Below are 27,880 nucleotides of genomic sequence, written 5' to 3'. Positions count from 1 at the left end.
AAATATTGTGACTTTGGAGGAAATGTGCAAATAAAATGACAAAATATCAAGTCTTGTTGCATCTCTTATTGTTGTTTTGACTGTACAGCAAATAGAAATATGTTCGTGGATTGTACACCATTCACTCTTGTTTCGCACTGCAAATCTGTTATTTATTCATAGAATAACATCATGCAAAATTTAAATACAGGACTACATATACAACAGTCAAGCACCGATTACTGGAATGTTAAAAAGTAAAAAATATATTTGGACACAGACATGCAGTGCAGTATTCAATGATGTGTTTATAGACACAGAGAGCTGTTAAACAGTTATAAGACCTTTTAAAAAAATATTTTTTCTGCTTATACTGGTAGGAACCTCCTGGTTACACCAGCCCACAGGGGCTTATTGTGTCCGTCCGTCCGTCGTGCATCCAAAAATGGGAGGGGTGGGCTGGGTGGAGAGGGGAGGGTGGGGAGGGTGGGGAGGGGCTAGGTGGGGAGGGTGGGGCTGGGTGGGGGGTGGGAGGGGTGGGGCTGGGTGGGGAAGGGCTGGTCACCGGGTGGTGCCCTTATAAAATTCAACGTTTAACCTACTCACGCCGGCTTGTGCCCACCCTCACAGTCGGCCATATTTGAGGAATGCACCACGCCGCCGTTGACCCTGGCCATTGACCGAGCAACCCAACGTTCCTACCAGTTCCCTCCGCAGGAATGTGTTTTCAGTCTAAAACGCAAACCTTATCAATGGCGTGATGTGGTGTTAACAGAAGACACTCATACAGAACAACAATGTTATTCACAATAAAATATATTAATGTCATTTTTGCAGTTTGGTACAGAACGTAAGATGCAATGCGATGCGTAATATTTAGTTGCAATATTCCCACGAGCAAATGTGTCCACATTCGTGCTGCCTGAGCATGCTTATTTAAAGTTTACATTACCTTCTGCAGTGCACTGCACTAGGAACCGAACAAACAACTTTAGTTGGTTTTCCGGCCACGGCTATCACCTGCAGCAGCAGCAAGTCAATATCTAAATCATTCCTGGGCAGGCCCCTGGTCACCAAATACTCGCACTGACGACCGTTGTGATTTACCACACAACCCCGTGACAGAATTGGCCAGGATTAGCCTTTATCCAGCACTGGATAAAGGGCTATGCGAATTAAATAATTTTAGGCAATGGGACATAGCCATGAACAGAAGCAATATACGCCACAGTTCATGTAAACTAAACTTTTTTCATTTTACCAGGCAAGACCCACTTAGCTCTTTTTCAGAAGTGACCTGGCCACAAATGATAGTTCAACGAAGTGGCTTATCGCGTGGAAATTTCTAGGGGCCAAATACTCTCAACGCGTGATGCTGATTCTAAATACGGAGGGAAAACCCGGAGGATCCGGAGGAAAATCCAGACGACCACGGGAAGAGAGAGAGACACGCAATCTCCAAATATACTGGTGTCAGGGTCGGGATCGAATCCACGACCTCTTGTATACCAGGCGAGGTAGCTAACATCTCGCCATGTAGCCAGGTGAGAACTCGAGCCACCAGCAGGGTCTTATTTGCACGAGTGACCTGGGCCAGTTGAATCGGCGACTGGCACCGCCCAGGGCTTGCGGTCAAGGTCTCGGTGCCCGCTCGCCCATCGTCTGTCCCAGAAGCTTCGACAATGAGCAGTCCGGCTGGGCTATTCCGTCTCAGGTATTAATTGTAGACACTCCTCTTCGCTGTAAATATTTGACGTAGAAAAAAAAATACGCCGAAACAAAAGACATCATTGTTTTTGGTCTTATACATTTTCTTCATGTCGATGTTTTATATCGATGCCTTTATTTCGGCGTGCCATTCCCCTCCATTGCAATATTCCACAGGCAAGCTTCCTGAGCGCAGCGGCTAAATGGGCCGGTAAAAAAACATCGTCGCGTCAGTCACGGCAGCGTGACGTAGCCACACGTGGAAACAGCTCCTGCGCGAGCCAGAGGGAGCGCGCTCGAACACGCGACGACGCCGCACAGAGCCTGCTGGAGGTGCCCTGGTACCCAATCGCCCGTCGCCTGTTCCGTACGCCTCAACGGAAGGCAGTGAGCGGCGGGATACTCCGCCACCAGCACGCTCGTGTAGCTCTGCATCGCCACCGCGTCGGCGTACAACTGGACGGCGATCGCCGAGGGCGGCTGCGGCGGCGGCGGCGCCGCGGTCGCCGCACTCGCCGCGGGGCAGGCGAGCCGAGTCAACGAGGCGGCAAATGAGCCGCCCAGAGGGAGCAGCGCGGAGCCGGCGCCGAACTCCCCCGACGCGGCGAGGCCCTTGGGGTTTTCGGCGGCGGCGAGCGCCGGGCGACCTCCGGCGAACTCCTCGACGCCGCCGTGCACGCGTCCGGGCGCGATCTGCTCCGTTTCGTTGCCTTCGGCGAGCCGTGGCACCGTCTCCATGCGGATGTACTGCGGGGCGTCGCCCGCGCGCACGACGATTCCCGAGGCGCCGTCAAACGCTGCCGCCTCCGAAACGTACCCGTTGTGCATTTCGACGCCGTAATTGAAGGCGCACGATTCAACCCGTCCGCTGCTGGCCACCTGTTCAAGCGGTTCCAACCTTTGCCGCTCGTGATAATTTGACGTCATTTCAGCCGCAATGTGATCCTTGACGCTTTGGCAATGCTCACCGCCAGAGTTAGTCATTTTGCATTCTGGGCCGGACAGGAAAGCTTCCCTGCAGTAATCAGCCAATGAAAGCCGCTCTTCAAATTCCCCGCAGCCAGAGCGGCGATCAAGCTGTCCGTCGCTACTCAAGGGCATCAGGTTGTGAATCAAGGTCACGTATTTTAACCCGCCGTTTGCGCCGTTACCCTGCACGCCGGTTGCCATTTCAGACGACGCAGCCGCGCTTATCGAGACGACGAGGCCGGCAGCGCCCGCCTCGCCGAAGCCGAGGATCGGCCGAACGTCTTCCCTCCAAAGCGCCGAGGGGGAGACGTAGTCGTCGGGGCCACTCGCGCCGCTCACGGAGTAGCCTCCTCCTCCTCCTCCTCGCGAGCCCCCTCCGTCCCTGAGCCTGTCGTAGGCTTGCGCTCGGCCTACGTTCCGCGGCAGAAGCCCCTGCGGCAGAGCGTTCCCCCGCGCGGCCAGGACGGCGGCCCTAGACGGCGCCGCCCGCGTGCCGTCGAGGAACGGGAGCTTGTCGTCGGCGCGGCCAAAGTAAGGCGTCGCGTCGTCGTCGTCTTCGGTGTCGCCGCCGGCGTAGTTTGATTCGCGTGAGGCCGCTGGCAAGGGCCGGTGCCCTGGTGGCACGATGGTGAAGAGCGGCAGTGTCTTTTTAGGGCGCGCGATGCTGCTGTATCGGACTTGCATATGTTGGAGATGACTGAGGTGGTGAGGCAGAGGTACCGGGAGGCCGAACAGCTTCTCCACACCGTTCACTTCCACCTCCGAGACCACTTCCACTTTACTTGGGGCCTGGTCTTCAACGATCCAGCCTTGAGGCTTCTTCTGCTGGAAGAGCTACGGGATGAGAGAGAGAGAGTTGCAGGAATCACAATGGCGAACCGCTCTCACCGCCGCTCAGACGCCGTTAAATAAAAGCGATGGCCAAGCCCGGCTGAAGGTCGTGAGACGTCGCAACGACAGCGCCAACGTTCACGGCATCGACATGCAATCGGAGCAAAGTACAGGGTGGTCCAGATGTGTTGTGACCCCCGTTTAGTTCTCAAAAACTTCTTAATATTTTCACATACCAACGGATGTGAAAGCAGAAATCAATAAGCGAAGGGGGGAAACTAAATTTGGGGAGGGGGGGTCAATTAATTGTGGGTCACAAGAAATGCGGACCAGACTGTACATTCGTGAAGGAGGATTAGGGGCAGAGGGGTCAGGGCAGGGCAACGCTGCAGAGAGAGAGAGACGGAACGCCGTGGCACATGCAGCAACTGATGGCGAACGCCTGTGAAGGCGGGAGAGGGTTGGTGGGTCGCACCGATGCTGCGAAACTGCCTCCTTCACGTGGGCGTCGAGACACCGTTCGCTGGCACGCCGGGAGAAGGCGGCACAGCAAATGTTGACGTCACCCCTGTTTCCATCAGCACCGGACAGAGCGTTGCCCCCTCGCGTGCGTGGGATTCGCTCCGGGTGCTCTGATTTCCCCCCCACGTGCGAACACTCATTAATCGGCCCAAAATATAAAGAAAATATGTAGAGAACCGTAGAGCTTGGGCAATCAATTGTTGGTAGTGCCGGCTCACCGCCTGGCTGCTGCCTTCCCCGCTTGTCGGTGATTCCTCGTGCCTCCAAGTCGCTCTCCCTCCCTCTCTCTCTTCGAGAGCGAGGGAATACCGTGTCAATTTCGATTTAAAGCTTTCGTGACTGCAGGGATTCATATCCTTGGTTCTTTCGGTAAAGTCACTTAGAAGGGAAATAATAAAACATTTTCCCTTCGACGTGACTTTACCGAAAGAACCAAGAATTGGAATACCGTGTGGCAACGCGTTACAAGTTGACATCATTACTACAGTAAACTATTTAAAAAAACTATTTTATTTTACCAGGTAAGGCCCACTGAGCTACACAGCTCTTTTTCAGACGCGACTTGGCTATCACGAACGATAGCTCAACGAAGTGGCTTATCATCATCACGTGGAAAGTTATAGCAGCCAAATCCTCTGCACGCACGTCGATTCTAAATGTGGAGGGAAAAACCGGAGGACCCGGAGAAAAATTAACGCAACCAATGGGAGAACACGCAAACTCCAAATATACAGGCATCAGCGTTGGGTACGGTACCACGACCTCCTGCATAGCAGGCAATGTAGTTAACAGGTTGCCACCGTGGTGCCTCTATTATAACAACGAGCCCTAGGGACAGCCAGTGCAGGCAGGCAGTGCCAAAGCGTCCCAGGGTATCCTCGAGAGAGAGAGAGAGGGGGTGCCATTCAGCAAACGCGACAAATGACGGCACGAGTAAAGATGAGCCGTGCGCTCTAGTTACCTGAAAACGGAGATCGTCGCCTTCCAAGATGTTCGTGATGAACGGTTCGAAGTTGGGGATATTCGGCCAAAACTCCTTCTTCAGCCTGTGGATAAACACAGATGGTTGAGATGGATGTGGAGGGAGAGACGGATCCCGATTCGTGTCGAGCAGTAAGACATCTGCGTTGGATAGTGTGTGCGGTATATACGCAGAACACACACACGCGCGCCCGCATGCGTACGCGTGTGTGTGTGTGTGTGTGGGGGGAGCGGTAGTGCTGCAGCAGATAGCGCGCTGCGCTACGAATCCGATGACACGAGTTCGATTCACGCTCACAGCCACCACCAGTGATGATTATCTGAACCGGTCCTGTATAAATGTACGTTGAACTTCTTTCGCTCCGTACGCAGGTAACCGTGCTAATGGGAGAGTGCCGACTCTGTGGCAGGCACTTTACTATGTGGTGACCATCGCAAGGTCACGTGCGGAACGTGTGCAAGAACGGTGATGCCATCCTGAAATGCAAAGCATGTTGCGGGTTCAGAATGAGTTTTTCCACTGAATGCACTTACTGCGTATAATAACTGTCATGTGCTTGCACTGGAATGATTTTGTTCGTAACATTGGTGAAATATAGCTAAGCAAGTGCTGCACATGTAGTTTACGCAGTATAAACTTTATTCTGCAGTGCAAGGTGCAAATGCATACGTAGTCATTGTGTCACTGCCCGATGCGGGCCATATGAGCCTTGGGAGGTTAATTGGACAATTTTTTACCGCGCTGCTCAGTGTGGGGTGCATTGCTGATGGTTGATCAAGGGTATAATGAAGTCCAAACACATGGTATTAACTGGCTAATTGTTACCCATGTCACACCACGGGAAGGGGAGGTAGAGTCAACAATATATTGTCAAGGAAAAAGAGAAAGGAACGAGAGAGAGAGAAGAGAGAAGAAGAGGAGGAACGGGGGATGAGAGGGAAAGGATGGGAAAGGAATAGAGACACGGGAGCAAAGGGAGGAGGAGGGAGAGGCTGCATCAGGGCATCGGTGCTTCTGTAGAGGTGTTACGGGAGGGCGAACAAACACACTAGGGGTGGTTATGCCCGCACGCGGAAGGAAGCTTACATCCACGTTCGCATCGTTTAGCCCTGGGGCGCTGAAACGGCGCTGTGATCCCCCACGGCCCCACCCCTCGGGGGGGGAGTTGCTATATAAGGCGGTGAACCGGTGGGCTCGGGGTTCAGTGTTTAGCTTAAGCCAGTGAAGAAGGAAGACCGGCTAGATAGGCCCTGGGACTCCCCTGGATCGCCGTCCTTCTAAGGACGACCAGGGCAAGCCAGTGGCGTGGCCCCGAGAGCCCAGAACCGATGTTCTTGTAAGAGCCGGTCTGGTGACTCAGGGTGCCGTGATCCCAGCTTGGCCAGAGCTGGATCAGCTAGCCTCCCCTAGCTCTGTAGTGGAGGACCTGGGAGTAGGTTAGCCGGGATAGAGATCGTGGGATCTCCCTGTTAGACGGGTGAAGGGGCCGATACCCCTTCGAGTGTTGTATACCTTGGCCTGTATGGAGTGAAATGGTTAATAAATAAGTGTGCCTCTGACTACGTCGTCCAAGTCTCATTGAACCTACTACACTTCTGCTGCTGCTGTACGGAACAGCGTTCATTTTGATAGTGGGCGGGAGAGGGGTTTAGAGTGGGGGTGGCCACGTAGACGTCACGTGATCTACGGGAGGCTTGAGCTGATTTAGCTATATGGGTGTGCTGTTCATAGCAAAGTTGTTCGTGAGGGCATTTGCTGACTTTGTTGAAGAGTCATCATCAGCCACATTCAAATGGACATGATGAAATGTTATGGGCTCATATTAAACAGTCTCAGTCAGACACAGCACCACTGCACTGTGGCGCACTTGCCAAGCCTACCTGTTTACGCAGTAGGTTAATTATTATTGAGGGCAATCGTACAGCTTCATGAAATAAAACCTTTGGGGGAAAGAAATGCCTCGACACAATTTTCTATTTGAAAATCGGTACGAGGGTTTTTTGCAAAAAAATCGGAAGTCTTGGCATCTGCGCCAGTAGTTTTGGATAAAATCCACTGCTTCTTCTTACCTCTTGCGATAAACGAGACACATCACCGACAATACTCCACAGACGATGAGGCAGGCGAAGATGGGAATCACCAAAGCGATCAGCGAGCCTTCTTTAGGAACCGTGACTGAGCACACACCACAAACAAATCAAAAGACGAAAAGAGTGAACGTTGGTTATCGCCAGTGCCGGATTATCCTCGTCGCAAAAGTTGGTACATATGCTACGAGGTCCCGCACTTTCAAGGGACCCACGCTAAATGCTTTCAAGCTATCAATTCCGGTTCAGTGATTCAGCGCTTGCTCTATTACTATAGTACTATACTGCCTTCAACTTTTATGAATGACTGAGTGTTTAAGGTTAGCGATTTGTCATATTACCTGGCTGTAGAGCAAATGAAAAAATACAATTACTTTACTATGCAAGTAAAAAAATGTGTGTTTTAATATTTATGTTTTTTTTTTCTTATTTAGGGCCCCTTTATAACATATGCTACAGGCCCCGCACTAGCTTCATCCGGCCCTGGTTATCGCGCCATCAGTGTCGATTTCTGCAAGATATGGGCAATGACAGGCAACTGCTGAAGACCATCATTAGCAGGAAGTGTTACTACCTAGGCCACATTGCCCGAGACGACCACAAATACCAGCTATTAAAGCAAATCCTGGAAGGAAAAATCGAAGGGAAAAAACGACCAGGACGGCCAAAAACGACATGGCTCAGTAACATCAAAACATGGCTGCAATTAACAACAGCAGCACAAACTCTACACGCCGTGCTAGACCGGGACCAATATCATCGTGAAGTGGCACACGCCGTTAGGCAGCACTAAAGAAGAAGAAGTGTCGAGTGAGGCGCCGTGCTTCACAGGCGGGTGTCGTCTGCGGTTGTTTCACGGCGGGGGAGAGAGGCGATGTTGTGAAGTGGTTTTTACCCGAATGCGTGTAAATGTGTAATAAGGATAACAGTGAGCATACGAACAAAAATGCCATTCATAAATAATGCTTGGCACAAAGTGTGCAAAGGTGGACGGTGATGTCACCATTAAATGGTAATGCGAATCATAATATATATTACTGGTAGGAACCCACTGGTTCCACCAGCCCACAGGGGATTATTGTGTCTATCTGTCCGTCGTGCAGGGAGGGGCTGGGTGGGGAGGGAGGGGCTGGGTGGGGAGGGGAGGGTGGGGAGGGGCTGGGTGGGGAGGGTGGGGAGGGGCTGGGTGGGGAGGGTGGAGAGAGGCTGGGTGGGGAGGGTGGGGAGAGGCTGGGTGGGGAGGGGCTGGTCACCCCGTGGTGCCCTTATAAAACTCAACGTTTAACCTACTCACGCTGGCTTGTGCCCGCCCTCACAGTCGGGCATATTTGCGGAATACACCACGCCGCCGTTGACCCTGGCCATTGACCGAGCAACCCAACGTTCCTACCAGCTCCCTCCGCAGGAATGTGTTTATACAGGAGGAATCCGATTAGCTATAAAGCTCTTTTTCACAGATGTCCAGTAGGGGCAAGGGGTCAGAACGTGATCATGATAATATTAGCCGCTTACTATGCAGATTATTCGTAAAAATGTGTTCGTGACGATGTCTATAATAACTTGCCAAAATTCTCAATGACCCTCAAGGCAAGGTGGCACTGCAATTTACATACCAAAATATCACACTAAGCCATGTTTACTCCTCCACATCTATGATAACACAGTATACTTAACGATAATGACACATTTTTCAGTCCATTATCAATCCACTGCTGTATGAGGGCCTCATCGTGGTGGCACTGTGCCCACACTTCACCACGATGGTTAGTGCGGATTGATGACACTTTGTTTTGAATAGAACGCTTTCCGATATGCAGGGATATCTCAGGACACTTTGACATCGCATCGTCTCATCGTCACGCATTTGAAAGGGAATATTTCAGTGAAGGCGGGGGGGGAGTGTATATTTCACGTTAAATGTAGCCAACCGCGCTAATCGGAGGCGTGTGGAGTGGGGGAAAGGACAACAAACTAAACACAAAAAACCTATTTCTAAAGAAATGGGTTTTTAATATAGATCATTAACAAGTATAATCCGTAAAAACAAAGTTTTTCACTATAAATCCTTTATATGCGGGGCGGCTAGAGTCCTCTTGTCCTCTGGCTTGAGATGGCTGCCACCTATGGGTCAGATGATTGCATTGCACTATTAAGCAATTGGTAATTAAATATAATATTTTTGTCCTAACAAGTGTAATTGTCACGCACAACGAGTCTGTGTGGAAAATGTCAGCTCGATTGGATCACGGGAAGTGGGTTAAAAAACGACCGAAAGATTTGCACGGTCGTAAGCAAGCAAGCAAGCGAACTTAATATAAAATATTTAAAAAGAGATCACCTTGATACGGGACCACTGCACTCCATGGGCCCCAATGCCCAGTGTACAACGTTGTGTTCCTTATTCCTGCTCGGACTCGCAAGTTGAAGTCGCCGCCGCTCCCGAGATGTTTATTATTAAACATCAGGTAGTCCATGTCGGTCTCACGCATCGTCTGCATTCAACAGTCACGGACGCGGCAATAACGTTTGAATGAATAGACGGTAGGCATGACCCGCATTTCTACCGCGCCCGTAACGTAACACAACTCCCCGCACAATCCTGAGCCCCGCTCTCGACAACCCTGTGAAAGATCCCGGACGCAAAAACGGCCACAATTAATCTCGCCTAGGGGACCCCCCTCCCCCCTCCTAGGAGGATGAGGACCATAGGGGCATGACTTCAAGTTCAAGTTCATTTATTAGGTATAGCCCTGTGAGCCATTCGGCTCTTGAATCGGGTGCAACCGCAACAAACAAAAAACATGAACAAAAAACATCTTAAAGTGAATATGTGACTAAGTGCAAACAGAAAATCCAAGAAAAGACAGCAAAATATTGCAGAAAAAAAACACTGTACACCAACGCTAGGGGATCCCTGGGGGGGGGGGGTATGCCCTAGGGGTGGAACTCGCCGAATGGCAGCTTATCCCTGTGTAATGCGGGCGTAAATGGGCGGGGCGGATATGACGATCCGAGAGGGAGGAGTCAGGGTGACGTGGGGGAGAAGTTATAGCGGGGAGACAGGAAGCTATCTGGGTCAGTCGGGGGAGTGAAGGGTGGTGAACACGTTGGGTGGTCGCCGTGCCTCAGCCTGGTGGCTGAGGGGCTCATGACGGCGCCAGCCAGCGGGGTGGAAGAGAGAGTGGAGGATTGAGGTAGGAAATGGCGAGATAGCCATAGAGGCCACGAAGGGCTGACATTGGGAGGTGGCGAGATAGCCACGCACGGAGGAACAGGGAGCAGAGATGGAGCTGCTGGGGGAGCAGCCAGAGGGCTGTACCAAGAGCCTGCAGCGGAGCTGCAGGAGCGTGGAAGGCTACGGGAGCGAAGGCAGATGTGGGGCTGCCAGGGAGAGAGTCTCAGGAGGAGTGCCGTGTGGGAAGGAGAACGCGAACCCCAAATAAAGGACACGGAGTCAGCAAGAAGTGTCTGAGTCCTTTTATTACACCTGCACAAGAGATATGCAGCGCCGACCCTGGCAAGTGGACATTATCCTGCCTGTACGACGAGGGTGTGGGTGGAGGGGGGCGATGTTCATCGTCAGTTGTTCCTATCACGTACGCGGGCGACTTGGAATCGATGTCGCTAACAATCCAAAGAAATCCGAAACAAACTTTCAGACTGCACGGATTTCAATTCGTCTCCGCGTTCGTCGTCCCGCGTGACCCACGGCGACATCCGCGGTGCCGAGACACCGCGGATGAAAACAAAATCGGGTCAAAGGGTTTAATGTCACAAGGCGCAGCCCTGCAAGCGCTCGCTCGCAGCACTGCTGGGTGCAAGGGTTGTCCCACTGCAGGGAGCTCTAAGACAAACAAACTAAAAAATCCCTTTCTCTCGCGGGGTGTTTGGCCTACTCTTCTACGTTGACCGGACATTATTACGCGGGGTGCGAGTGCCCACACTTTACACCCAACCAGAAGCAAGCCACCGATCGATTGTTGAGTAACCGACGGTAAATTTCGATTTAAAGCTTTCGTGACTGCAGGGATTCATCTTCTTGGTTCTTCCGGTAAAGTCACGTAGAAGGGAAATAATAAAATAATAAAAATAAAACATAATAAAATAATTCTCACGACGTTTCGGCCACAACGCAAGCAGCCGTCCTCAGGTGAAGACCAGGTCTGTCGGGGAGACAGCGTCTTCACCTGAGGACGGCTGCTTGCGTTGTGGCCGAAACGTCGTGAGAATGATTTTTATATGTTTTATTTTCATTATTTTATTATTTCCCTTCTACGTGACTTGACCGAAAGAACCAAGAAGATGACCGACGGTAATTAAGCAGGTGTTTATCGTGCCACAACCATTGAGAGTACTGGTAGTACAATTTCACTGTTCATAGTTGTTTCATCTTATATACCGGGTAATAGTCTATTTTACCGAGTTAATTGCATCCTCGGCGTTTAGCAGTGCGGCTATTTTGCTTTTGACGCCATCATCGATCTTGGCAGTGATCGTGGTGCTCTCAGCGTCCCTGCAGCGTTCCCACTCCTCTCCCCATTCGCCCCCCCGCCCCCCACCCTCTCTGACTTATTTAACTGCCCTAACCCTGGTTTATCTCCCACTTCAGTAAACACGTCCTTGCTGTGATGATGAATGCTTGTGTTGCAATCGAAACGTCGTTATTTTTTTATTTCTATTTTTTATTTATTTCTATTTTTTTTATTTTTCACCTACGTGACTTTACCGAAAAGACCAAAGAGTACTGGTAGTTGTTTACCTTCCACTTTCCGTCTGGAGCCTTTTGGTAGCTGACCTCATAATTATGAACGACGTGAGACCCATGTTTTTCATTCCATGACACTCTGTACATCATGTTGTCGGTCTCTTCCACTCGTAATCCAGTCGGGGAGCTCGGAATGACTGCAATGAAATTGAATATTCCCGCATTAAAATCTCGACATGCACACGCAGCCTGTCACACGTAACATCGTTCGCCAAACGTTCGACAAACTTTATTAAGCTTTTCAAATAAATCTGAAAACATGTTCGAACTTTCTCTATGCGTCCGGACATTACAGGTGGGGGGAGAGGGACTATGACTCGTGTTAAGACGATCAAAGATGCAAACAACTTTAGCAGTTGTACTAATCGCATATCTACATTTCCCATAAATATGCTAAATTCCTCTTGATATGCAAATTATTTTGTCTAGGCTCTCTTCTCCCTCCAACCCAGCTTAAATAGATGCTCCAAACCTGGGGTGTTTCATTCAGACTCTGTCTTCTCGACAGACCTGTTCTTCACCTGATGACGGCCGCTTGCGTTGTGGCCGAAACGTCGTGAGAATTATTTTATTATGTTTTATTTTTATTATTTTATTATTTCCATTCTACGTGACTTTACCGAAAGAACCAAGAAGACGAATCCCTGCAGTCACGAAACCTTTAAATCTAAATTTAACTTTAGCATAGAGTGGCATAGAGTTGTGTTGCTATTGAGGAATTAGCCCAGACAACACACGCCAAACGCATAAGAATTGTAAATTTCAGGCAGATACGATGACTGATCATCCGGTCATCCTCGCAGCAGTAGCGGCTTTTATGCTGCCATCGAACAAAACCGGTTACTGCATCGCGCGTTTTCGGGTGCGCTTCTGCGGCCGTCTGGAACGCTCTTCCTTCACGTATTAGGAAGCCACTGGAGCTATGCACTTTTAAATCTCGATTTAAAACTCATTTATTTAAAACTGTTTTTTCGCGATTAGTTCTTCTTCCCCCTGCGCACTTCCGATTAGCACGGTGGGCTACGTACGGCGCGAAAGAAGTTCAACATACGTACACAGATGCGTATATCAGCTACGAAATGAGTGCAGGGTACCCACTGTATCTGTACAGATTGAAGGGGTGATCACTGACACCGTCCAGCTGCGTCTCGCTCACTCCATGGCTCCAAGGCGCCACGCTCACGAATTCTATTGAGCTAGAACTTCCGATATAGTTGTTGATTTGGCAGTGGTCCCAGCAGCCCTTACTGCCGCCGGCCACAGACGACGCATCATCTTCGCACTTGCATGACAGGATCGCTTTCCTTATAGGACGGAAGGGGTGAGCGGAATAAACGAGAACGTGCGAGCATACTTCCTCAATAACGTCGTATTCACGTATGACTGTAAAACTGCGATATTCCAGTATGGAAATGACACTCTAATTTAATGTACAGTAGATTCTCGATTATCCGTTATGATGGCAGGGAGGAATGGCCAAGGATAATTCAAAATCGTGGATAATAAAAAAAATCCATTTTATGCGGATCTCTATGCCAAAAACCACTACGTTGAGAAATTTGAGTTTGTTAATGAACAAATACTAACGGTCGACCAATCGATGCGCGCGCTCAGTGATGACACTTTCCTGGGCCCGCCCAGAAGACTCGATCCACTAAGTGGATGACAGCAGAGCCACGCCAATCAACATCAATCAAACTCCGCCCACCGTTGTAGAGATATGCAACTACTGTACTGTAGAGCAATCACGTGGATTTCGGATTTACCAGAGCATAGATTTGTTCTGTTTAAGCACGCGACTTGCAATAAACATTTCCAAGAAAAACAATGTATAGCTGTTTTTAGATTATGAATTTGAGCTGAAGTGTAAATCCATGAGTTATGAATTTATGTCAAAATGTCAGGTGTGCGGTTTTGTCCGCGAATCGGATAAACCGCATGCGGATAATCTGCATCTATTGGTTATGTATCGATCTCAGGCGTGCATCTTTATCGAGATAACTCCTCTTAGTCTGTTCTACCGATTTCAATGGATGAGGAGTCAATTGAAAGCTCATGATGTGCAAGGTTTTGGGGAAAAGGTCGAAGTCAGCATTTCAACGTAGTCAAAGAGAGGTCAGCAGATTGCCAATTTCACGTTGATTTCCACGTAACAGATTGGAACACCAGTGGGAGCAAAATGCTGACACGATCACCACAATTTCTTGGTTCTTTCGGTAAAGTCACGTAGAAGGGGAGTAATAAAATAATAAAAATAAAACATCATAAAACAATTCTCACGACGTTTCGGCCACAACGCAAGCAGCCGTCCTCAGGTGAAGACCAGGTCTGTCATTCAGATGCTGTCTCCCCCGGCAGACCTGGTCTTCACCTGAGGACGGCTGCTTGCGTTGTGGCCGAAACGTCGTGAGAATTGTTTTATTATGTTTTATTTTATTATTTTATTACTTCCCTTCTCCGTGAATTTACCGAAAGAACCAAGAAGATGAATCCCTGCAGTCACGAAAGCTTTAAATCGAAAGATCACCACAATTTCAAATGGTGAAATTCATGAATGCAGGGGGCGCACATTATAATGAAATGCACTTCCTTTTTACCTTCGATGGTCTAAAAAGGAGACTCTGTACGTGACGTTCAATGCTTTGGCGTCACGGCCCGGTGTCCACGTGCACCGGGCATCCCAGGTCAAGTTGACATTTTCAGACGAACACGACACGCGCGTTGCGTGCACGCCATCGTGGCCTGCAGGTCACACAACGACAACGGCGCACGAGACAGATTCCCACGTCTATCTCGCTCCCCACGTAGCCGTCAACGGGCTGGTTTGAGGCTCGTTCTGTTTACGAGCAGCACAACACCAGGGCGGTGGCGTGGCCGACAAACCACGCCGCCAGCTGCACCGTCTCCCCCGGCGCTTTTGTTTTATACACACTGCACCAGATACTACATTGAGGACTGAATCAACCGAGGTAAGGAAAGACCCGGCACCGGTTTTGATATCATTCGTCCACCCGTGTTAGCCGTGGCCGTGAATCTAACTCAGGTGTGTGGCTTCGTAGCGCTGCGCGCTAACCACTGCACCACCGTTCCGCCAAAAGAGCATACGCGTGCCTCATGACTGGGAGATCGAAGTGCAAAATGTTACGTTAAAACTGTAGCAGGAATCGGAATATGCAGTCGAACATTTGCACGTAATATATTTCTAGGAGGAGGGGGGTGGGGGTGGTGGTGCTTAGCAGACTGCACCATAGAGCCAAGGTGACCTGAGTTTGATTTCTGGGCAGAGACAACATCAGTAGCGAATGATATGTGAACCGATCCTGGGTCTCGCCCCTCAACCAAACAACCAACATTACCAACTGGGTGTGGAAGAGGCCTGCAAACGGCAGTAGCTTGACAAAGGCCTAGTAGAAAATAAATAAATTGTATTATGACAAAAGTAAGAAAATTGTAATTGCCACCTTTTTTGACATATTTATTGCTGTTACGATAAAAACGAACATTATTTGGGTCTTTCGGTAAAGTCACATAGATAGGTTCAAATTAATAAAAATAAAATAAACAAAAAAACTATGCCAAAACATCTTCAAATTTTCTTGCTGTGGTTTTCACACCTGATGATTGCGTGTGTTGCAATCGAAACGTCGTGAGAATTTAATAGTTGTATTTTTTAGAATTTTGTATTTCCCTTCTACGTGACTTTACCGAAAGAACCATTAAAATTCTTCAAATACATTTTTACTCATTTGAACCTATCTACGTGACTTTACCGAAAGAACCAAGAAGATGAATCCCTGCAGTCGCGAAAGCTTTAAATATAGAGTGGTGTCGTTCAAAGGCAAAGCGACCAATTTGAATGTCCTCCGAGTAAAGGTGGTCAAGTCGGTGGACTTACCCGTTGCCGACGTGGACAGGGCATGCAGGGTCACTTGGGACTCCAGAACCACGACGAGGAGGAAGAGGAGGAGGAGGTCACCTGCTCCCCTCATTACGGCCACCCGGCAAGGGCACTTTCTCAAAAACCTGTGAATAAAGGAACGGTAAGCGGGGATGGGGGGGCGGATTACTGAGGCAACGTACATGATGCATGTGCATTATGCGAGCCCTTTGAACTTGTCCTTCCTGTCTATTGTGTTTATTAAAATAGCCCTACCAACGGTAGTTCCTAATGAAGTATAGTGGCCTGTATAAGCATGCATTTAAACAATGTATTATTTGATTATTCGCTTCCACACAGCACTAAATCGGTAGCTATCCGAACTGTTCAAATAATTGTTATTTCCTTAAATTTCGATAGATTCTCTAATTAGTCTTGGCCAGTAGTAGCTAGTTTTGCACAGAACTTCAACATTATCAAATCAGTCACGTGAAGTTACGTCACATGTTGCTCTTACGCATGTTAAAATATTCCCTGATATGTGTGGCCTCTTATACCCATGCCAAAAAAAACTGAGAAGATTAGGAGTAGATTGCAAATGTATATACAGCTTGACTCATTTCCATGAGACCATTCATGTGCGTAATGTATCAACCCACACTGTGCATGCTCATTTCTCTGATCACAATCTCTTTTAAAAGCATTTCATTGACAAATCTACGAATTAATTCGTCAAACGCTGCCCTTGCTCGTGTCAGCACCATTGCTGACACGTGTTTTGCGGAGGTTGTTAAACCGATTAAAGGCGAAAATGGTAAAAAAAAAATAGAGTATGATTTCCTGCAGTCACAAACGCTTCAAATAAAAAATAAATGTTGTGATGACATCACGAAAAAGGGTAAATTTGAAAAAAACACATTTAGTCAAGCTACTATGCAATGTCACGGACTTTACCGTCGCATTCAATTCGTACGCACGATGGCAAATGTGTTCGGGAGCTGAATGCCAATGTCTGACCTCCCCCCCCCAGGCGCGTGACGTCGTTTATGGACGGCCCCGAAGGGAAGGAAATGAACATGCAAAGAGGAGCCCCTCTCAAAGATGTAAACAGCCCCGTGCCCTCCTCCCTCCCCCGTATCAAACATAATCTGGTCCTGATCATGCCACTCATCAGATGCAGCTCATCGTCCAGCGGTTGACAACCTGCGGCTCCGGAGAGGCGCACGCGGTGGCTCTTTAAAGGACCGCTTCGTGACGCTACTTATCGAAGTCCACGACCGTCTCGTTACCACGTTGCATTGCGGCTCTTGCAGTGCCGGATTCTCCTCGTAGCAAAAGTAGCCGCATGTGTAGTAGCAGCTACTACATATGTAGTAGTAGTAGCTACTACTACTACATATGTAGTAGCTACTACTACATATGTAGTAGTAGCTACTACTACATATGTAGTAGTAGCTACTACTACTACACATAGTAGCTACTACTACATATGTAGTAGTAGCTACTACTACTACACATAGTAGCTACTACTACATATGTAGTAGCTATCTTAATTTGGAGCTTTCGTTACTGCAGGAATTACTCTTTGGTTCTTTCGGTAAAGTCACGTATGAAGATAAAATAATAAATTAAATAATAGCATACGACGTTTCGATTGCAACACAAGCAATCATCATCAGGTACAAATGAAATAGCAACACAAATCTAACCAGAAAACTATAGACAGACATTTAAGGAGACAGATATCACAGAGATACATAGAGAGAGAACACACATAGGCACATAGAGAGCAAAAGTAGCTACATCATGTGTAGTAGCTACTACATATGTAGTAGCTACTACATATGATGTAGCTACTACTACTACATATACTACATAGCTACGGGCCCCGCACTTTCAAGGGCCCCGCGCTAAATGCTTTCAAGATATCAATTCCGGTTAAGATATTCTGCACTTTGCTTATTACTATAGTACTATACCGCCTTCAACTTTTATGAACGTCAGCCGTTGTGTTTTTTTTTTACTCTTATCTTAAACTTAATTTAGTGTAAAGATACTAAGAGTATGAATCCTTGCAGTCACGAAAGCTTCAAATCTAGAATTAGTGTAAAGATAATTGATTAAATATGGCAGGGAATGGGATCACTATGGAATGCCTTGGTGAAAACGAAATGTACAAACTGCATTGTTAAAGATTAATCAATGGAGGATTATACACTAAACAGACGCGGTTTATTCCATCACCTATTTTGTTTATTAAGTCAGACTCTGTGTTGTTGTTGTTGTCTTGCTGTATATCTGTTGCTGCTGCTGTTTGTGGACAATAAGTTGTGCGTGTGATGCGGTTCTCAAATTATTTTGGTCAAAGACAAAAACAGATGAAAAATGTCTCTTCTTATTCTTCTTCTTTGAGAGGTTGTCAACCCATGCTCTCTATGGCTAAACTCCGGGATTTGCAGTCCGTACCTTTTACCTGTAAATGATGTAACGTACCTACAGGATGCATCCCTGTCAACCCCTTGTCAGTGCCCTACCTTATTATAGACCAATTCAGAGCTTATTGGTCACCCCGTGCCCCTTATAAACCTCAACATTGGAGTCTATGAGAGACTTTAAGATTGGAGTCTATGGGAGAATACAAAATTGGAATCTACGGGAGAATTTAAGATTGGAGTCTATGGGAGAATAAAAAATTGGAGTCTACGGGAGACTTTAAGATTGGAGTCTATGGGAGAATAAAAAATTGGAGTCTATGGGAGACTTTAAGATTGGAGTATATGGGAGATTTTAACATTGGAATCTGAGAGACTTGAACATTGGAGTCTATGAGATAATTTAACGTTGGAGTCTATGGAAGACTTTAACACACCTATCAACCCCTTGTCAGTGCACTAACTTATTACAGACCCAATTCAGGCCTTATTGATGACCCCGTGTCCCTTACGAATCTCAACGTTCGCGCTACGAAGTCCCATCACAAGGGAAAAACACAAAACATATTGACAAACAATCACAAAACTCTGTGCCCGTATTAAAACGGCTGTTCGCCGTGTCGACCTGCAAACTCAATTTCCCTGTACAAGAACACGGCTCCACCCGCATTGGGTGTTGATGACAGCTAAGAAACGTGCAGTCGGGGACACCTACGGGGTTATCTGCCCGTAGTCCGAGTGTGGCCGTGCAACCCAAACTAATGGACCATATCGTGGGCCGATGTGGCCATGGGCCCCTTCAACGGAGCAATGGAATAGTTCAAGTTCATGTACTAGGTGTAGCCCTGTGAGCCATTCGGCTCTTGAATCGGGTGTAACCGCAACAAACAAAAAACATGAACAAAAAACATCTTAAAGTGAATATGTGACTGAGTGCAAACAGAAAATCCAAGAAAAGACAGCAAAATATTGCAGAAAAAGCTCCGTACACTAACGCTGTGTGCAAAAATCCCAGTGGGATGCAAGTCAAACAACAACAACCACAAGACAACTTAAATTAAGGCCATCAGTCTAACTCTGTACTACAACAAACATGGCCAAACCAAAAAAACGTATAAAAAAATCACCAAAATAAAGCCATAAAAGCAATGAAACAGTGATCATAGGAACTGTGACCGAATTTTTACAATAAACGACGTAAACAACATGTACCACCAAACTCTGCAGCCATAGCTGGCTGCATGAGTCACTCCACAACAGCAGGAGCATCAATCGGAGTATCAACATTTTTCAATGCACCTTTAAGATCAGCACACTAAATCAAAACACAGATCATACTTTGCAGCGATCATCCGGAGCGAAACATTGTATTTTAGGCCACTAAATTGCAGTGGCAGCTAGGGGTGTACAACTCCTCTAGAGCAGTTTTGAGTGAAGATCTCATAGGTAGTGTTTCAAGTTGCAGAATAACTGCACGATACATTTCTCCCCAAGCGCTCTTGTGGCTGGCAGCCCTCAACATTGGCGTACGAATAGAATGCGATGATAAAGTCCGTGACATTGCATAGTCTGTTCGACTAAATGTGGGTCTTCCCACGACCTTGTTTAACCTGTACCGGTATACAACAGGGCCGGGCTCAGGGAAGGGTCCTAAGATGAACGTGTTGTTTCAGGAAATCGCTCTCAACACATACGGCAACCGAAACTGTCCTCTGGCCAGTAAGGGATTTTTTTTTCACCCCCGGCGTGAACGAATACACAATCGCGTTGAGTTGAAATGGCGAAAGAAGACGTTCTATAGACGATCATTTAGAATTTTTTTTTATATCGACATGGAAGATGAGCTTTAAAAAAATAATTTACCCGGTAATCGGAAAAACGTTGAGTGTGAATGAGTAAGTGTGTGGTGCGTGAGTCATTGACTGTAGCTCTGTGCGAGTTTTAGAAGCTTAACAACTCAAGTGTGAAACGTTGCAAACATGTTTTGCTTGTCCCTGCTGCCGTACGAAGAAAGACTGCGTGCTAAGTTCGAGTGGTTTGTGTGTGTGAATGTTTGTTTGTATGAATGAGCACTCGAGTGTGCGTGTACAGGTTAGAGCGTGTGTCTGTGTGTATGAGTATTAGAGTGTACTAACTGTGTAAGACTTGTTAGAGCGTGTGTCTGTGTGTATGAGTATTAGAGTGTACTAACTGTGTAAGAGTTGTTAGAGCGTGTGTCTGTTTGTATGAGTATTAGAGTGGACATGTGTAAGACTTGTTAGAGCGTGTGTCTGTGTGTATGAGTATTAGAGTGTACTAACTGTGTAAGAGTTGTGAGAGCGTGTCTATGTGTATGAGTATTAGAGTGGACATGTGTAAGACTTGTTAGAGCGTGTGTCTGTGTGTATGAGTATTAGAGTGTACTAACTGTGTAAGAGTTGTGAGAGCGTGTCTGTGTGTATGAGTATTAGAGTGGACATGTGTAAGAGTCGTGAGAGCGTGTGTCTGTGTGTATGAGTATTAGAGTGTACTAACTGTGTAAGACTTGTTAGAGCGTTTGTCTGTGTGTATGAGTATTAGAGTGTACTGTGTAAAAGTTGTGAGAGCGTGTGTCTGTGTGTATGAGTATTAGAGTGTACTAACTGTGTAAGAGTTGTGAGAGCGTTTGTCTGTGTGTATGAGTATTAGAGTGTACTAACTGTGTAAGACTTGTTAGAGCGTTTGTCTGTGTGTATGAGTATTAGAGTGTACTAACTGTGTAAGAGTTGTTAGAGCGTGTGTCTGAGTACTTAATACGAGTTCTGTGTGTGTGTGACTGAGTGCTAGAGAGTGACTGTATGTGGCTTTGTGTGCGCTACGAACCCGGCCACTCGAGTTCGACACCAAACACCTGGTCCTGGGCTTCCCCTAGGTCGACTCGGCCTCAAAACGAGCACCCGGTGCCGTGTTTAAACGTCGCCACCGGGGAGACAGTGCTTCTGGCCTTCATAGCTGCCCACAACAGATTGTTAAGGCTATAGGGGGGATATTTGTATGAGCCCAGTACTACATGAGTAATACTATGGCGTGCGTGTTCGTATGATTTGTGGTGTTGGGTGGCCTGGGGGGGCGGTGGCTTGAATAGGGCTTTACTGGAACACGCAACGAAAGGCTGGGAAATTCCCCTTAATGACAGCAGCGCAGAAGCAACTCACTGGTTTCTCGGAAACATCTCGGGTGTGTGTCTCTCTCTCTTCCCCAGTGCGATGCCTGTCTGCTGCCTCTAACGCGGCCAGCACCACACACGAGGCAGAGGTCGCAACCGGATACCCGATACCCGTACCCTATCCGATACTCGGCTACCCGAATACGGGTACCCGTTTGCGACTCTGGTGCGGCCGGGTACGGGTAGACCGTGAGTCACTGGCGAGTAACTGTTTGTCACTCATTTCCCAACGTCTTGTCTCTTCTCACAATTCAAGATCCTAGAATGAACCCACCCGCGCCTGCAACATGGCTTCATCCCAGAGGTCGCAATCGGGTACCCGATACCCTACCCGATACCCGGCCGGGTACGGGTAGCCGGGTATCGGGTAGGGTACGGGTACCCGTTTTCGACCCTGGTGCGGTCGGGTACGGGTACGGGTAAGAAATCAAAACCCGTTTTCGACCTCTGACATGAGGTGGCCGGGCGTGGTGCTGGCCACCCCCTCCCACGTGCGCCGTAGCCGGCCTTCACAGGTGCTCGCAAAGAACACTTGCCCCAACAGCCTGGTACAGGATACACGGGGGATCTTTGTCTTTGTACGAGCACTCGAAGTATGAGTGGAACAAGTGTGCGCGTGTGTTCTGTGTGTATGAGTATTAGAGTGTACTAACTGTGTAAGACTTGTTAGAGCGTGTGTCTGTGTGTATGAGTATTAGAGTGTACTAACTGTGTAAGAGTTGTAAGAGCGTGTGTCTGTGTGTATGAGTATTAGAGTGTACTAACTGTGTAAGAGTTGTTAGAGCGTGTGTCTGTGTGTATGAGTATTAGAGTGTATCTGTGTAAGAGTTGTTAGAGCGTGTGTCTGTGTGTATGAGTATTAGAGTGTACCTGTGTAAGACTTGTTAGAGCGTGTGTCTGTGTGTATGAGTATTAGAGTGTACTAACTGTGTAAGACTTGTTAGAGCGTGTGTCTGTGTGTATGAGTATTAGAGTGTACTAACTGTGTAAGAGTTGTGAGAGCGTGTGTCTGTGTGTATGAGTATTAGAGTGTACTGTGTAAACGTTGTGAGAGCGTGTGTCTGTGTGTATGAGTATTAGAGTGTACTACCTGTGTAAGAGTTAGAGCGTGTGTCTGTGTGTATGGGTATTAGAGTGTACCTGTGTAATAGTTGTTAGTGCGTGTGTCTGTGTGTATGAGTATTAGAGTGTACTACCTGTGCAAGAGTTGTTAGAGCGTGTGTCTGTGTGTATGAGTATTAGAGTGTACTACCTGTGTAAGAGTTATTAGAGCGTGTGTCTTGAGTGTACGGCGCAATTGCCGCTGTGGTTCGCGTTGTTCTCGTGGCTTGAACGTGAATCGTCTCCGTGACAATGTGCACGGAGGGAGAACTGTGGAGTTACTGATGGTCATCGGTTCGATTTCCACAGCCACCGAAATGGTGGGATCCATACAACAAAACAACTCATCGGCTTCATCTTCTTGGTTCTTTCGGTAAAGTCACGTAGAAGGGAAATAATAAAATAATAAAAATAAAACATAATTTAAAAAAATTAATTTCCCTTCTACGTGACTTTACCGAAAGAACCAAGAAGATGAATCCCTGCAGTCACGAAAGCTTTAAATCGAAATTTAACTCATCGGCTGTCTCCTCCGTTCAAAATCGAAACTCGAGGCGCCGGTTCTGTTCGCCGTGGGCCACGGCTAACGTCAGTGGCGAAGTGATGTACCGGAATCAGAACACTTATTGATATTGGAGGAATCCGATGAGCTATGAAGCTCTTTTCTCACGGAAAGTTACAAACAAACAATAAAAAAACACGATAGGAGTGCGAAGTGGGCCGGTGCCCAATCGGGCCTCCCCCTTATCCATCTCTTCACCATCCCTCTGTGTGACCAACGTGGTGAAGTATGGCTCAAACAAACCCTACCCAACAAAGGCATGTACAGGGTGGTACAGATGTCTTGTGACCCCCTCCCTTCCCCCCACATTTAATTCTCAAAAAACGGCATTTATTTATTTAAAACAGAAATGAATATGTAAAAATAAAAAAGTTGGGCATCAATTATTAATTGGTTAATTGGGGGGGGGGGGGGGTCACAAGACATTTGGACCAATCTGTACAGTCAGTAACAGGCATTTATCCCAACAGGTACAGCAAAAACGAAACTCAAAGCAAGCGTCGATACGACACTGCCTAGAATAAATGTTAGCCGACGTTTTGGGTAATGGGCCTTCACCGCGCAAAGAGCGGTCAGCGGTAGATTGAATTAAAGAGCCGTGAATCACAATTGCGTGATTGTAAGAGCGTACTAATTCTAAAAGGGATTTTTTTTTGCTGATGGAAAAAAACTTTTACAACTTAAATGTAAATAATGTACAACTACAGCAAAAACTCCCATCGCCAACTGATGTGGTTTTCACTTTATAGTTCCACTTAGCTTGCGTTACTCGTAACCACCGCTTCTCAATACTGTACAACAATATATATGTGGATCGTAGTCTACAGATATTGTATAGTGTTTGCAATCACACGTCTGTATGAGATAGTTTAACTCTACACACCTATATGAGCTAGAAAAACTCCGCATAGCTGTATGAGATAATTTCGCTCGACGCGCAGCTCGTGATATACTTTCAATCAACAACACATCCGTGTGAGACAATTTAACGCAACACATCTGTGCAGAATAACTTAACTCAACCGCGTGGAATAATGTCAATCGACACTATCCGTCTTCAACATATTTGATGGCGCACAATTCACAAAAACGAAACGCCCCCAAATCAAATTCGCACAACCGCCGTGCCGCTTGTGCGCTCTCGTCCCTGAAATGCCACCCGAAACGGTTACCGGTTTCCCGACTCGTGTGAACCGGTTGTTGTAACGGACTGCGGGGCAACACGCGCGCGCGCGCGCAAGAGCGCGTGTTTTTGTTTCGTGTTGTTCGAGCCGACGATGAGCACGTGCGTGCGTGCGTGTCGTGCCCTTTAATTCCACTCACCCTCTCGAGCTCCGGCAGATGCTCGTGAAGCCACGAGCGGCGGACGGAGGGCGCGCATGGGTCCGGGTTGTCGTTGTCGGGCTGGCGGTGGTGTTCGTGTGGGAACCGATGAAGAAACGAGCAGCAACGACACAAAAACAACCAAACAACCGGCGTGGGGGTTTATCTCTCTCTCTGTCTTTACTTTTGGAGTCGCGCGGAGCCGAGCGGGTTACGGGGAAGGTCTTCTGCGAAGTGACGCGGACGGAAATCCCCGCCCTGTTTGCGCGCCTCCGGCCAGACGCGCATTGGGCCACGGTGAGAGATGTTTAAGGTTGTGTGGGTGAGTGGAGGGTGAGTGGGTGGGTGAGTGAGTGTGGGTGAGTGAGTGTGGGTGAGTGTGGGTAAGTGTGGGTGAGTGAGTGAGTATGCGTGAGTGTGGTGAGTGAGCGAGCGGGCGTGGGTGAGTGAGTGAGTGTGCGTGAGTGAGTATGCGTGGGTGAGTGAGTGTGGGTGCGTGAGTGTGGGTGAGTGGGTGGGTGGGTGAGTGAGTGTGGGAGTGCGTGGGTGAGTGAGTGTGCGTGAGTGGGGAGCGGTGGTGTAGCGGTTAGCGCGCTGCGCTACGAACCCGGCGACCAGAGTTCGATTCCCGCTCAAGCCAAACATCAGTGACGATTATCTGAACCGGTCTTGGGCCTCCCCTAGGTCGACTCAGCCTCAAATGAGTACCTGGTGCGATGTTTAAACATCGCTGCTAGGGAGACAAAGGCGGCCGGGCGTGGTGTTGACCACCCACCCCCTCGTGTGCCGTGCCGGCGTTTATAGGTGCTCGCTAACAGCACTTGCCCCTACAATCTGTTAAGGCTATACGGGGGATCTTTGTCTTTGATATTTGTGGGTGAGTGTGCGTGGTTGAGTGAGTGTGGGTGCGTGGGTGAGTGTGGGTGCGTGGGTGAGTGTGGGTGCGTGGGTGAGTGAGTGTGGGTGAGTGAGTGAGTGTGGGTGCGTGGGTGAGTGTGGGTGCGTGGGTGAGTGAGTATGTGTGCGTGTGTGTGCGTGGGTGAGTGTGTGTGCGTGCGTGGGTGAGTGTGTGTGCGTGGGAGAATGAGAGTGCGTGGGTGTGTGTGCATTACGCCTGTCTCTATATACTGTACAGCGTATCCCAGAGGTAGTGAGCGTGTCTGGTGAGTGTATGGTCAGTTGTGCTTGCTTAGTGAGTCAGTCGTGTTAGGTAAGCAACCAAAATAACAAGAAGAGCCATTCATTCAAATTCGGTAACCCCCCTCTATTTCAAGAGACGGAATATACTGTGCGGTGAATACGGGACGGCGGTCCTTCATAGATAAATAACGTCACCAAGCAGTCCTTCATGAGCCGACTCCTGCCCATGGTAAACTGGACTTTGATGGTGAACTGGACTCCCATGGTAAACTATACTGGCATCGTGAACTTGACTTCCATGGTGAATTTGAGACCCATGGTGAATTGAACTTCAATGGTGAATTGGACTCCCGTGGTGAACTAGACTACCATGGTAAACTGGACTTTGATGGTGAACTGGGATCCCATGGTGAGCAATATTCCCATCGTGAACTGCACTTCCATGGTGAATTTGACTCCCATGGTGAACTGGATTTCCATGGTTAATTGGACTCCCATGGTAAACTGTACACGCATGGTATCCAATATTAAGAAGCGACTCTTGTGGGGGTTTTTTTTTTAAAGAAACGGATATCCAGTAGAACAGGGTCCCGAAGAAGATTGAAAATTCATCGTTCATCCCACGCAAAAGCTCGGCAGTAAGTTTATGTTTTCGTGGCGTCAATGGCCATTGTGGTCTTGCAAATGGATCATCACGAAGTCCGGGGCAAGTCTGTTGAAGCATCTACCCCAAACGCTAACCGAAACTATTTCACGGAGCTTCCTTTAAACGTACGCGAACAATCGTGGTGCTGCGGCAGTAGTGGTTTCCATGCATGTTCAACATTGTACAGTACTAGTAGGGGCCGTCCATAAATGACGTCACGCGATTTTGGACGATTTTTGACCGTCCTCCCCCCCCCCCCCTCAAATATGACATCACAAAGCTCTGCCCCCCCCCAACCATATTTCCATTTTGAAAATAAAACATGCTTCAAATCGCTTTAAACTATTGTCATTGTAGTGCGTATTTAATGTGGCGCTGCACTCTGATGTTGTAGGAGAAAAAATGTTCTTGGTTCTTTCGGTAAAGTCACGGAGAAGGAAAATAATAAAATAATACAAATAAAACATAATAAAATAATTCTCACGACGTTTCGGCCACAACGCAAGCAGCCGTCTTCAGGTGGAGAACAGGTCTGTCAAGTAGACAGAGTCTGAATGAAAGAACCAAGAAGATGAATCCCTGCAGTCACGAAAGCTTTAAATCGAAAAGAGAAAACATTTATTAAAACGTCTATTTAATAAAGTAGAACGTGTTGTCTACATTTATTTAAAGTTGCGCATTTTGATGTGACGTCACATTTCTCACCCCCCCCCCTCGTCACACATCGTCACAAATGTCTGACCCCCCCCCTCCCCACTAGGTGCGTGACGTCATTTATGGACGACCCCTTACACAAATTGCACACAACGTACCACGGCACACACGCGCACGCTGTACTGCCGGGCGAAATGTTTGCGTCAGTAAACTTGCATCGCTCTCAAGGGAAAGGGAGCATGTGCACACAACACGGACACCCCGAGCCAAGCTATTCAGATTGCATGGACATTCAATATACACACACACACACCGATGTCGCTGTACTAGTAACGAATTGGCATGTTCTGTTTACGTGACAAACCTTACTAATTGGCTGTGTCGGGTGGTAGTGGGATTTATATTTATGCGATGTAACCCCAAAAAGAAAATTATATTATGGACATGCAATATTTAGATTTAAATCTTTCGTGACTGCAGGGATTCATCTTCTTGGTTCTTTCGGCAAAGCAGCTCTGCGAGTACTTTACCGAAAGAACCAAGAAGATACTCGCCTCCGTCATAGAAATGTGGAATTTCCACTACGGGCTCAGGGATGTCGACGGGAGACGAACACAGCCTCTGCTCATTTGAGCGAGGAAATCACGGTGACGAAATCCACTCTGTCGCCAGTCTCGTCCATCTATAATAATATAATAATTCGCCTTCTCAACCACGATGTGTCGTTATGCCCTTCTCTCACTCTCCTCTCGAAACAGTCAATGCGTCATCTCTACATGTGCGCCTGCTCTCTTTCACCCACGCCGATCCTTCTTGATGCGTCTCGAGGAAAGAAATCACGCAGAGAAGCGAAACTGCAAACAGTGGGCGCCGCGGTGGCTGTCTCCCCGACAGACCTGTTCCCCACCTGAGGACGGCTGCTTGCGTTGTGGCCGAAACGTCGTGAGAATTATTTTATTATGTTTTTTTTTATTTCCCTTCTACGTGACTTTACCGAAGGAACCAAGAAGATGACATGCAATATCATTTGACAATGCTGTACTGTATGGGCAGTTCACCAAATAACAATGACGGATATCTCCCGTGTGGCCCTGAAGTTCTGTTTGCGACAAGCACCCA

The 27,880-nt window shown here is 47.9% G+C and overlaps 1 protein-coding gene across 1 annotated transcript; it reads right to left on the bottom strand.

The window, feature by feature from the left end:
• Positions 1 to 97: 97 nt before the first annotated feature.
• On the bottom strand, positions 98 to 24,575 carry LOC133342066 (uncharacterized). The gene is made up of 9 exons (XM_061550980.1): positions 24,322 to 24,575; positions 15,738 to 15,865; positions 14,440 to 14,584; positions 12,941 to 13,146; positions 11,837 to 11,979; positions 9,416 to 9,569; positions 7,060 to 7,165; positions 4,970 to 5,054; positions 98 to 3,489 (listed from the first exon to the last, which is right to left on the bottom strand). Exons 2-9 carry the CDS (start codon positions 15,829 to 15,831, stop codon positions 1,921 to 1,923), a joined length of 2,502 nt encoding a protein of 833 aa, XP_061406964.1. The 5' UTR covers positions 15,832 to 15,865; positions 24,322 to 24,575; the 3' UTR covers positions 98 to 1,920.
• Positions 24,576 to 27,880: the final 3,305 nt, after the last annotated feature.

This window comes from Lethenteron reissneri, chromosome 13, assembly GCF_015708825.2.
Source record: "Lethenteron reissneri isolate LAM-NWPU_2019-01 chromosome 13, ASM1570882v1, whole genome shotgun sequence".
Taxonomy (NCBI): Eukaryota; Metazoa; Chordata; class Hyperoartia; order Petromyzontiformes; family Petromyzontidae; genus Lethenteron; species Lethenteron reissneri.
Note: the sequence above shows the minus strand (reverse complement) of the source record. Positions and strands in the feature narration are given on the sequence as shown.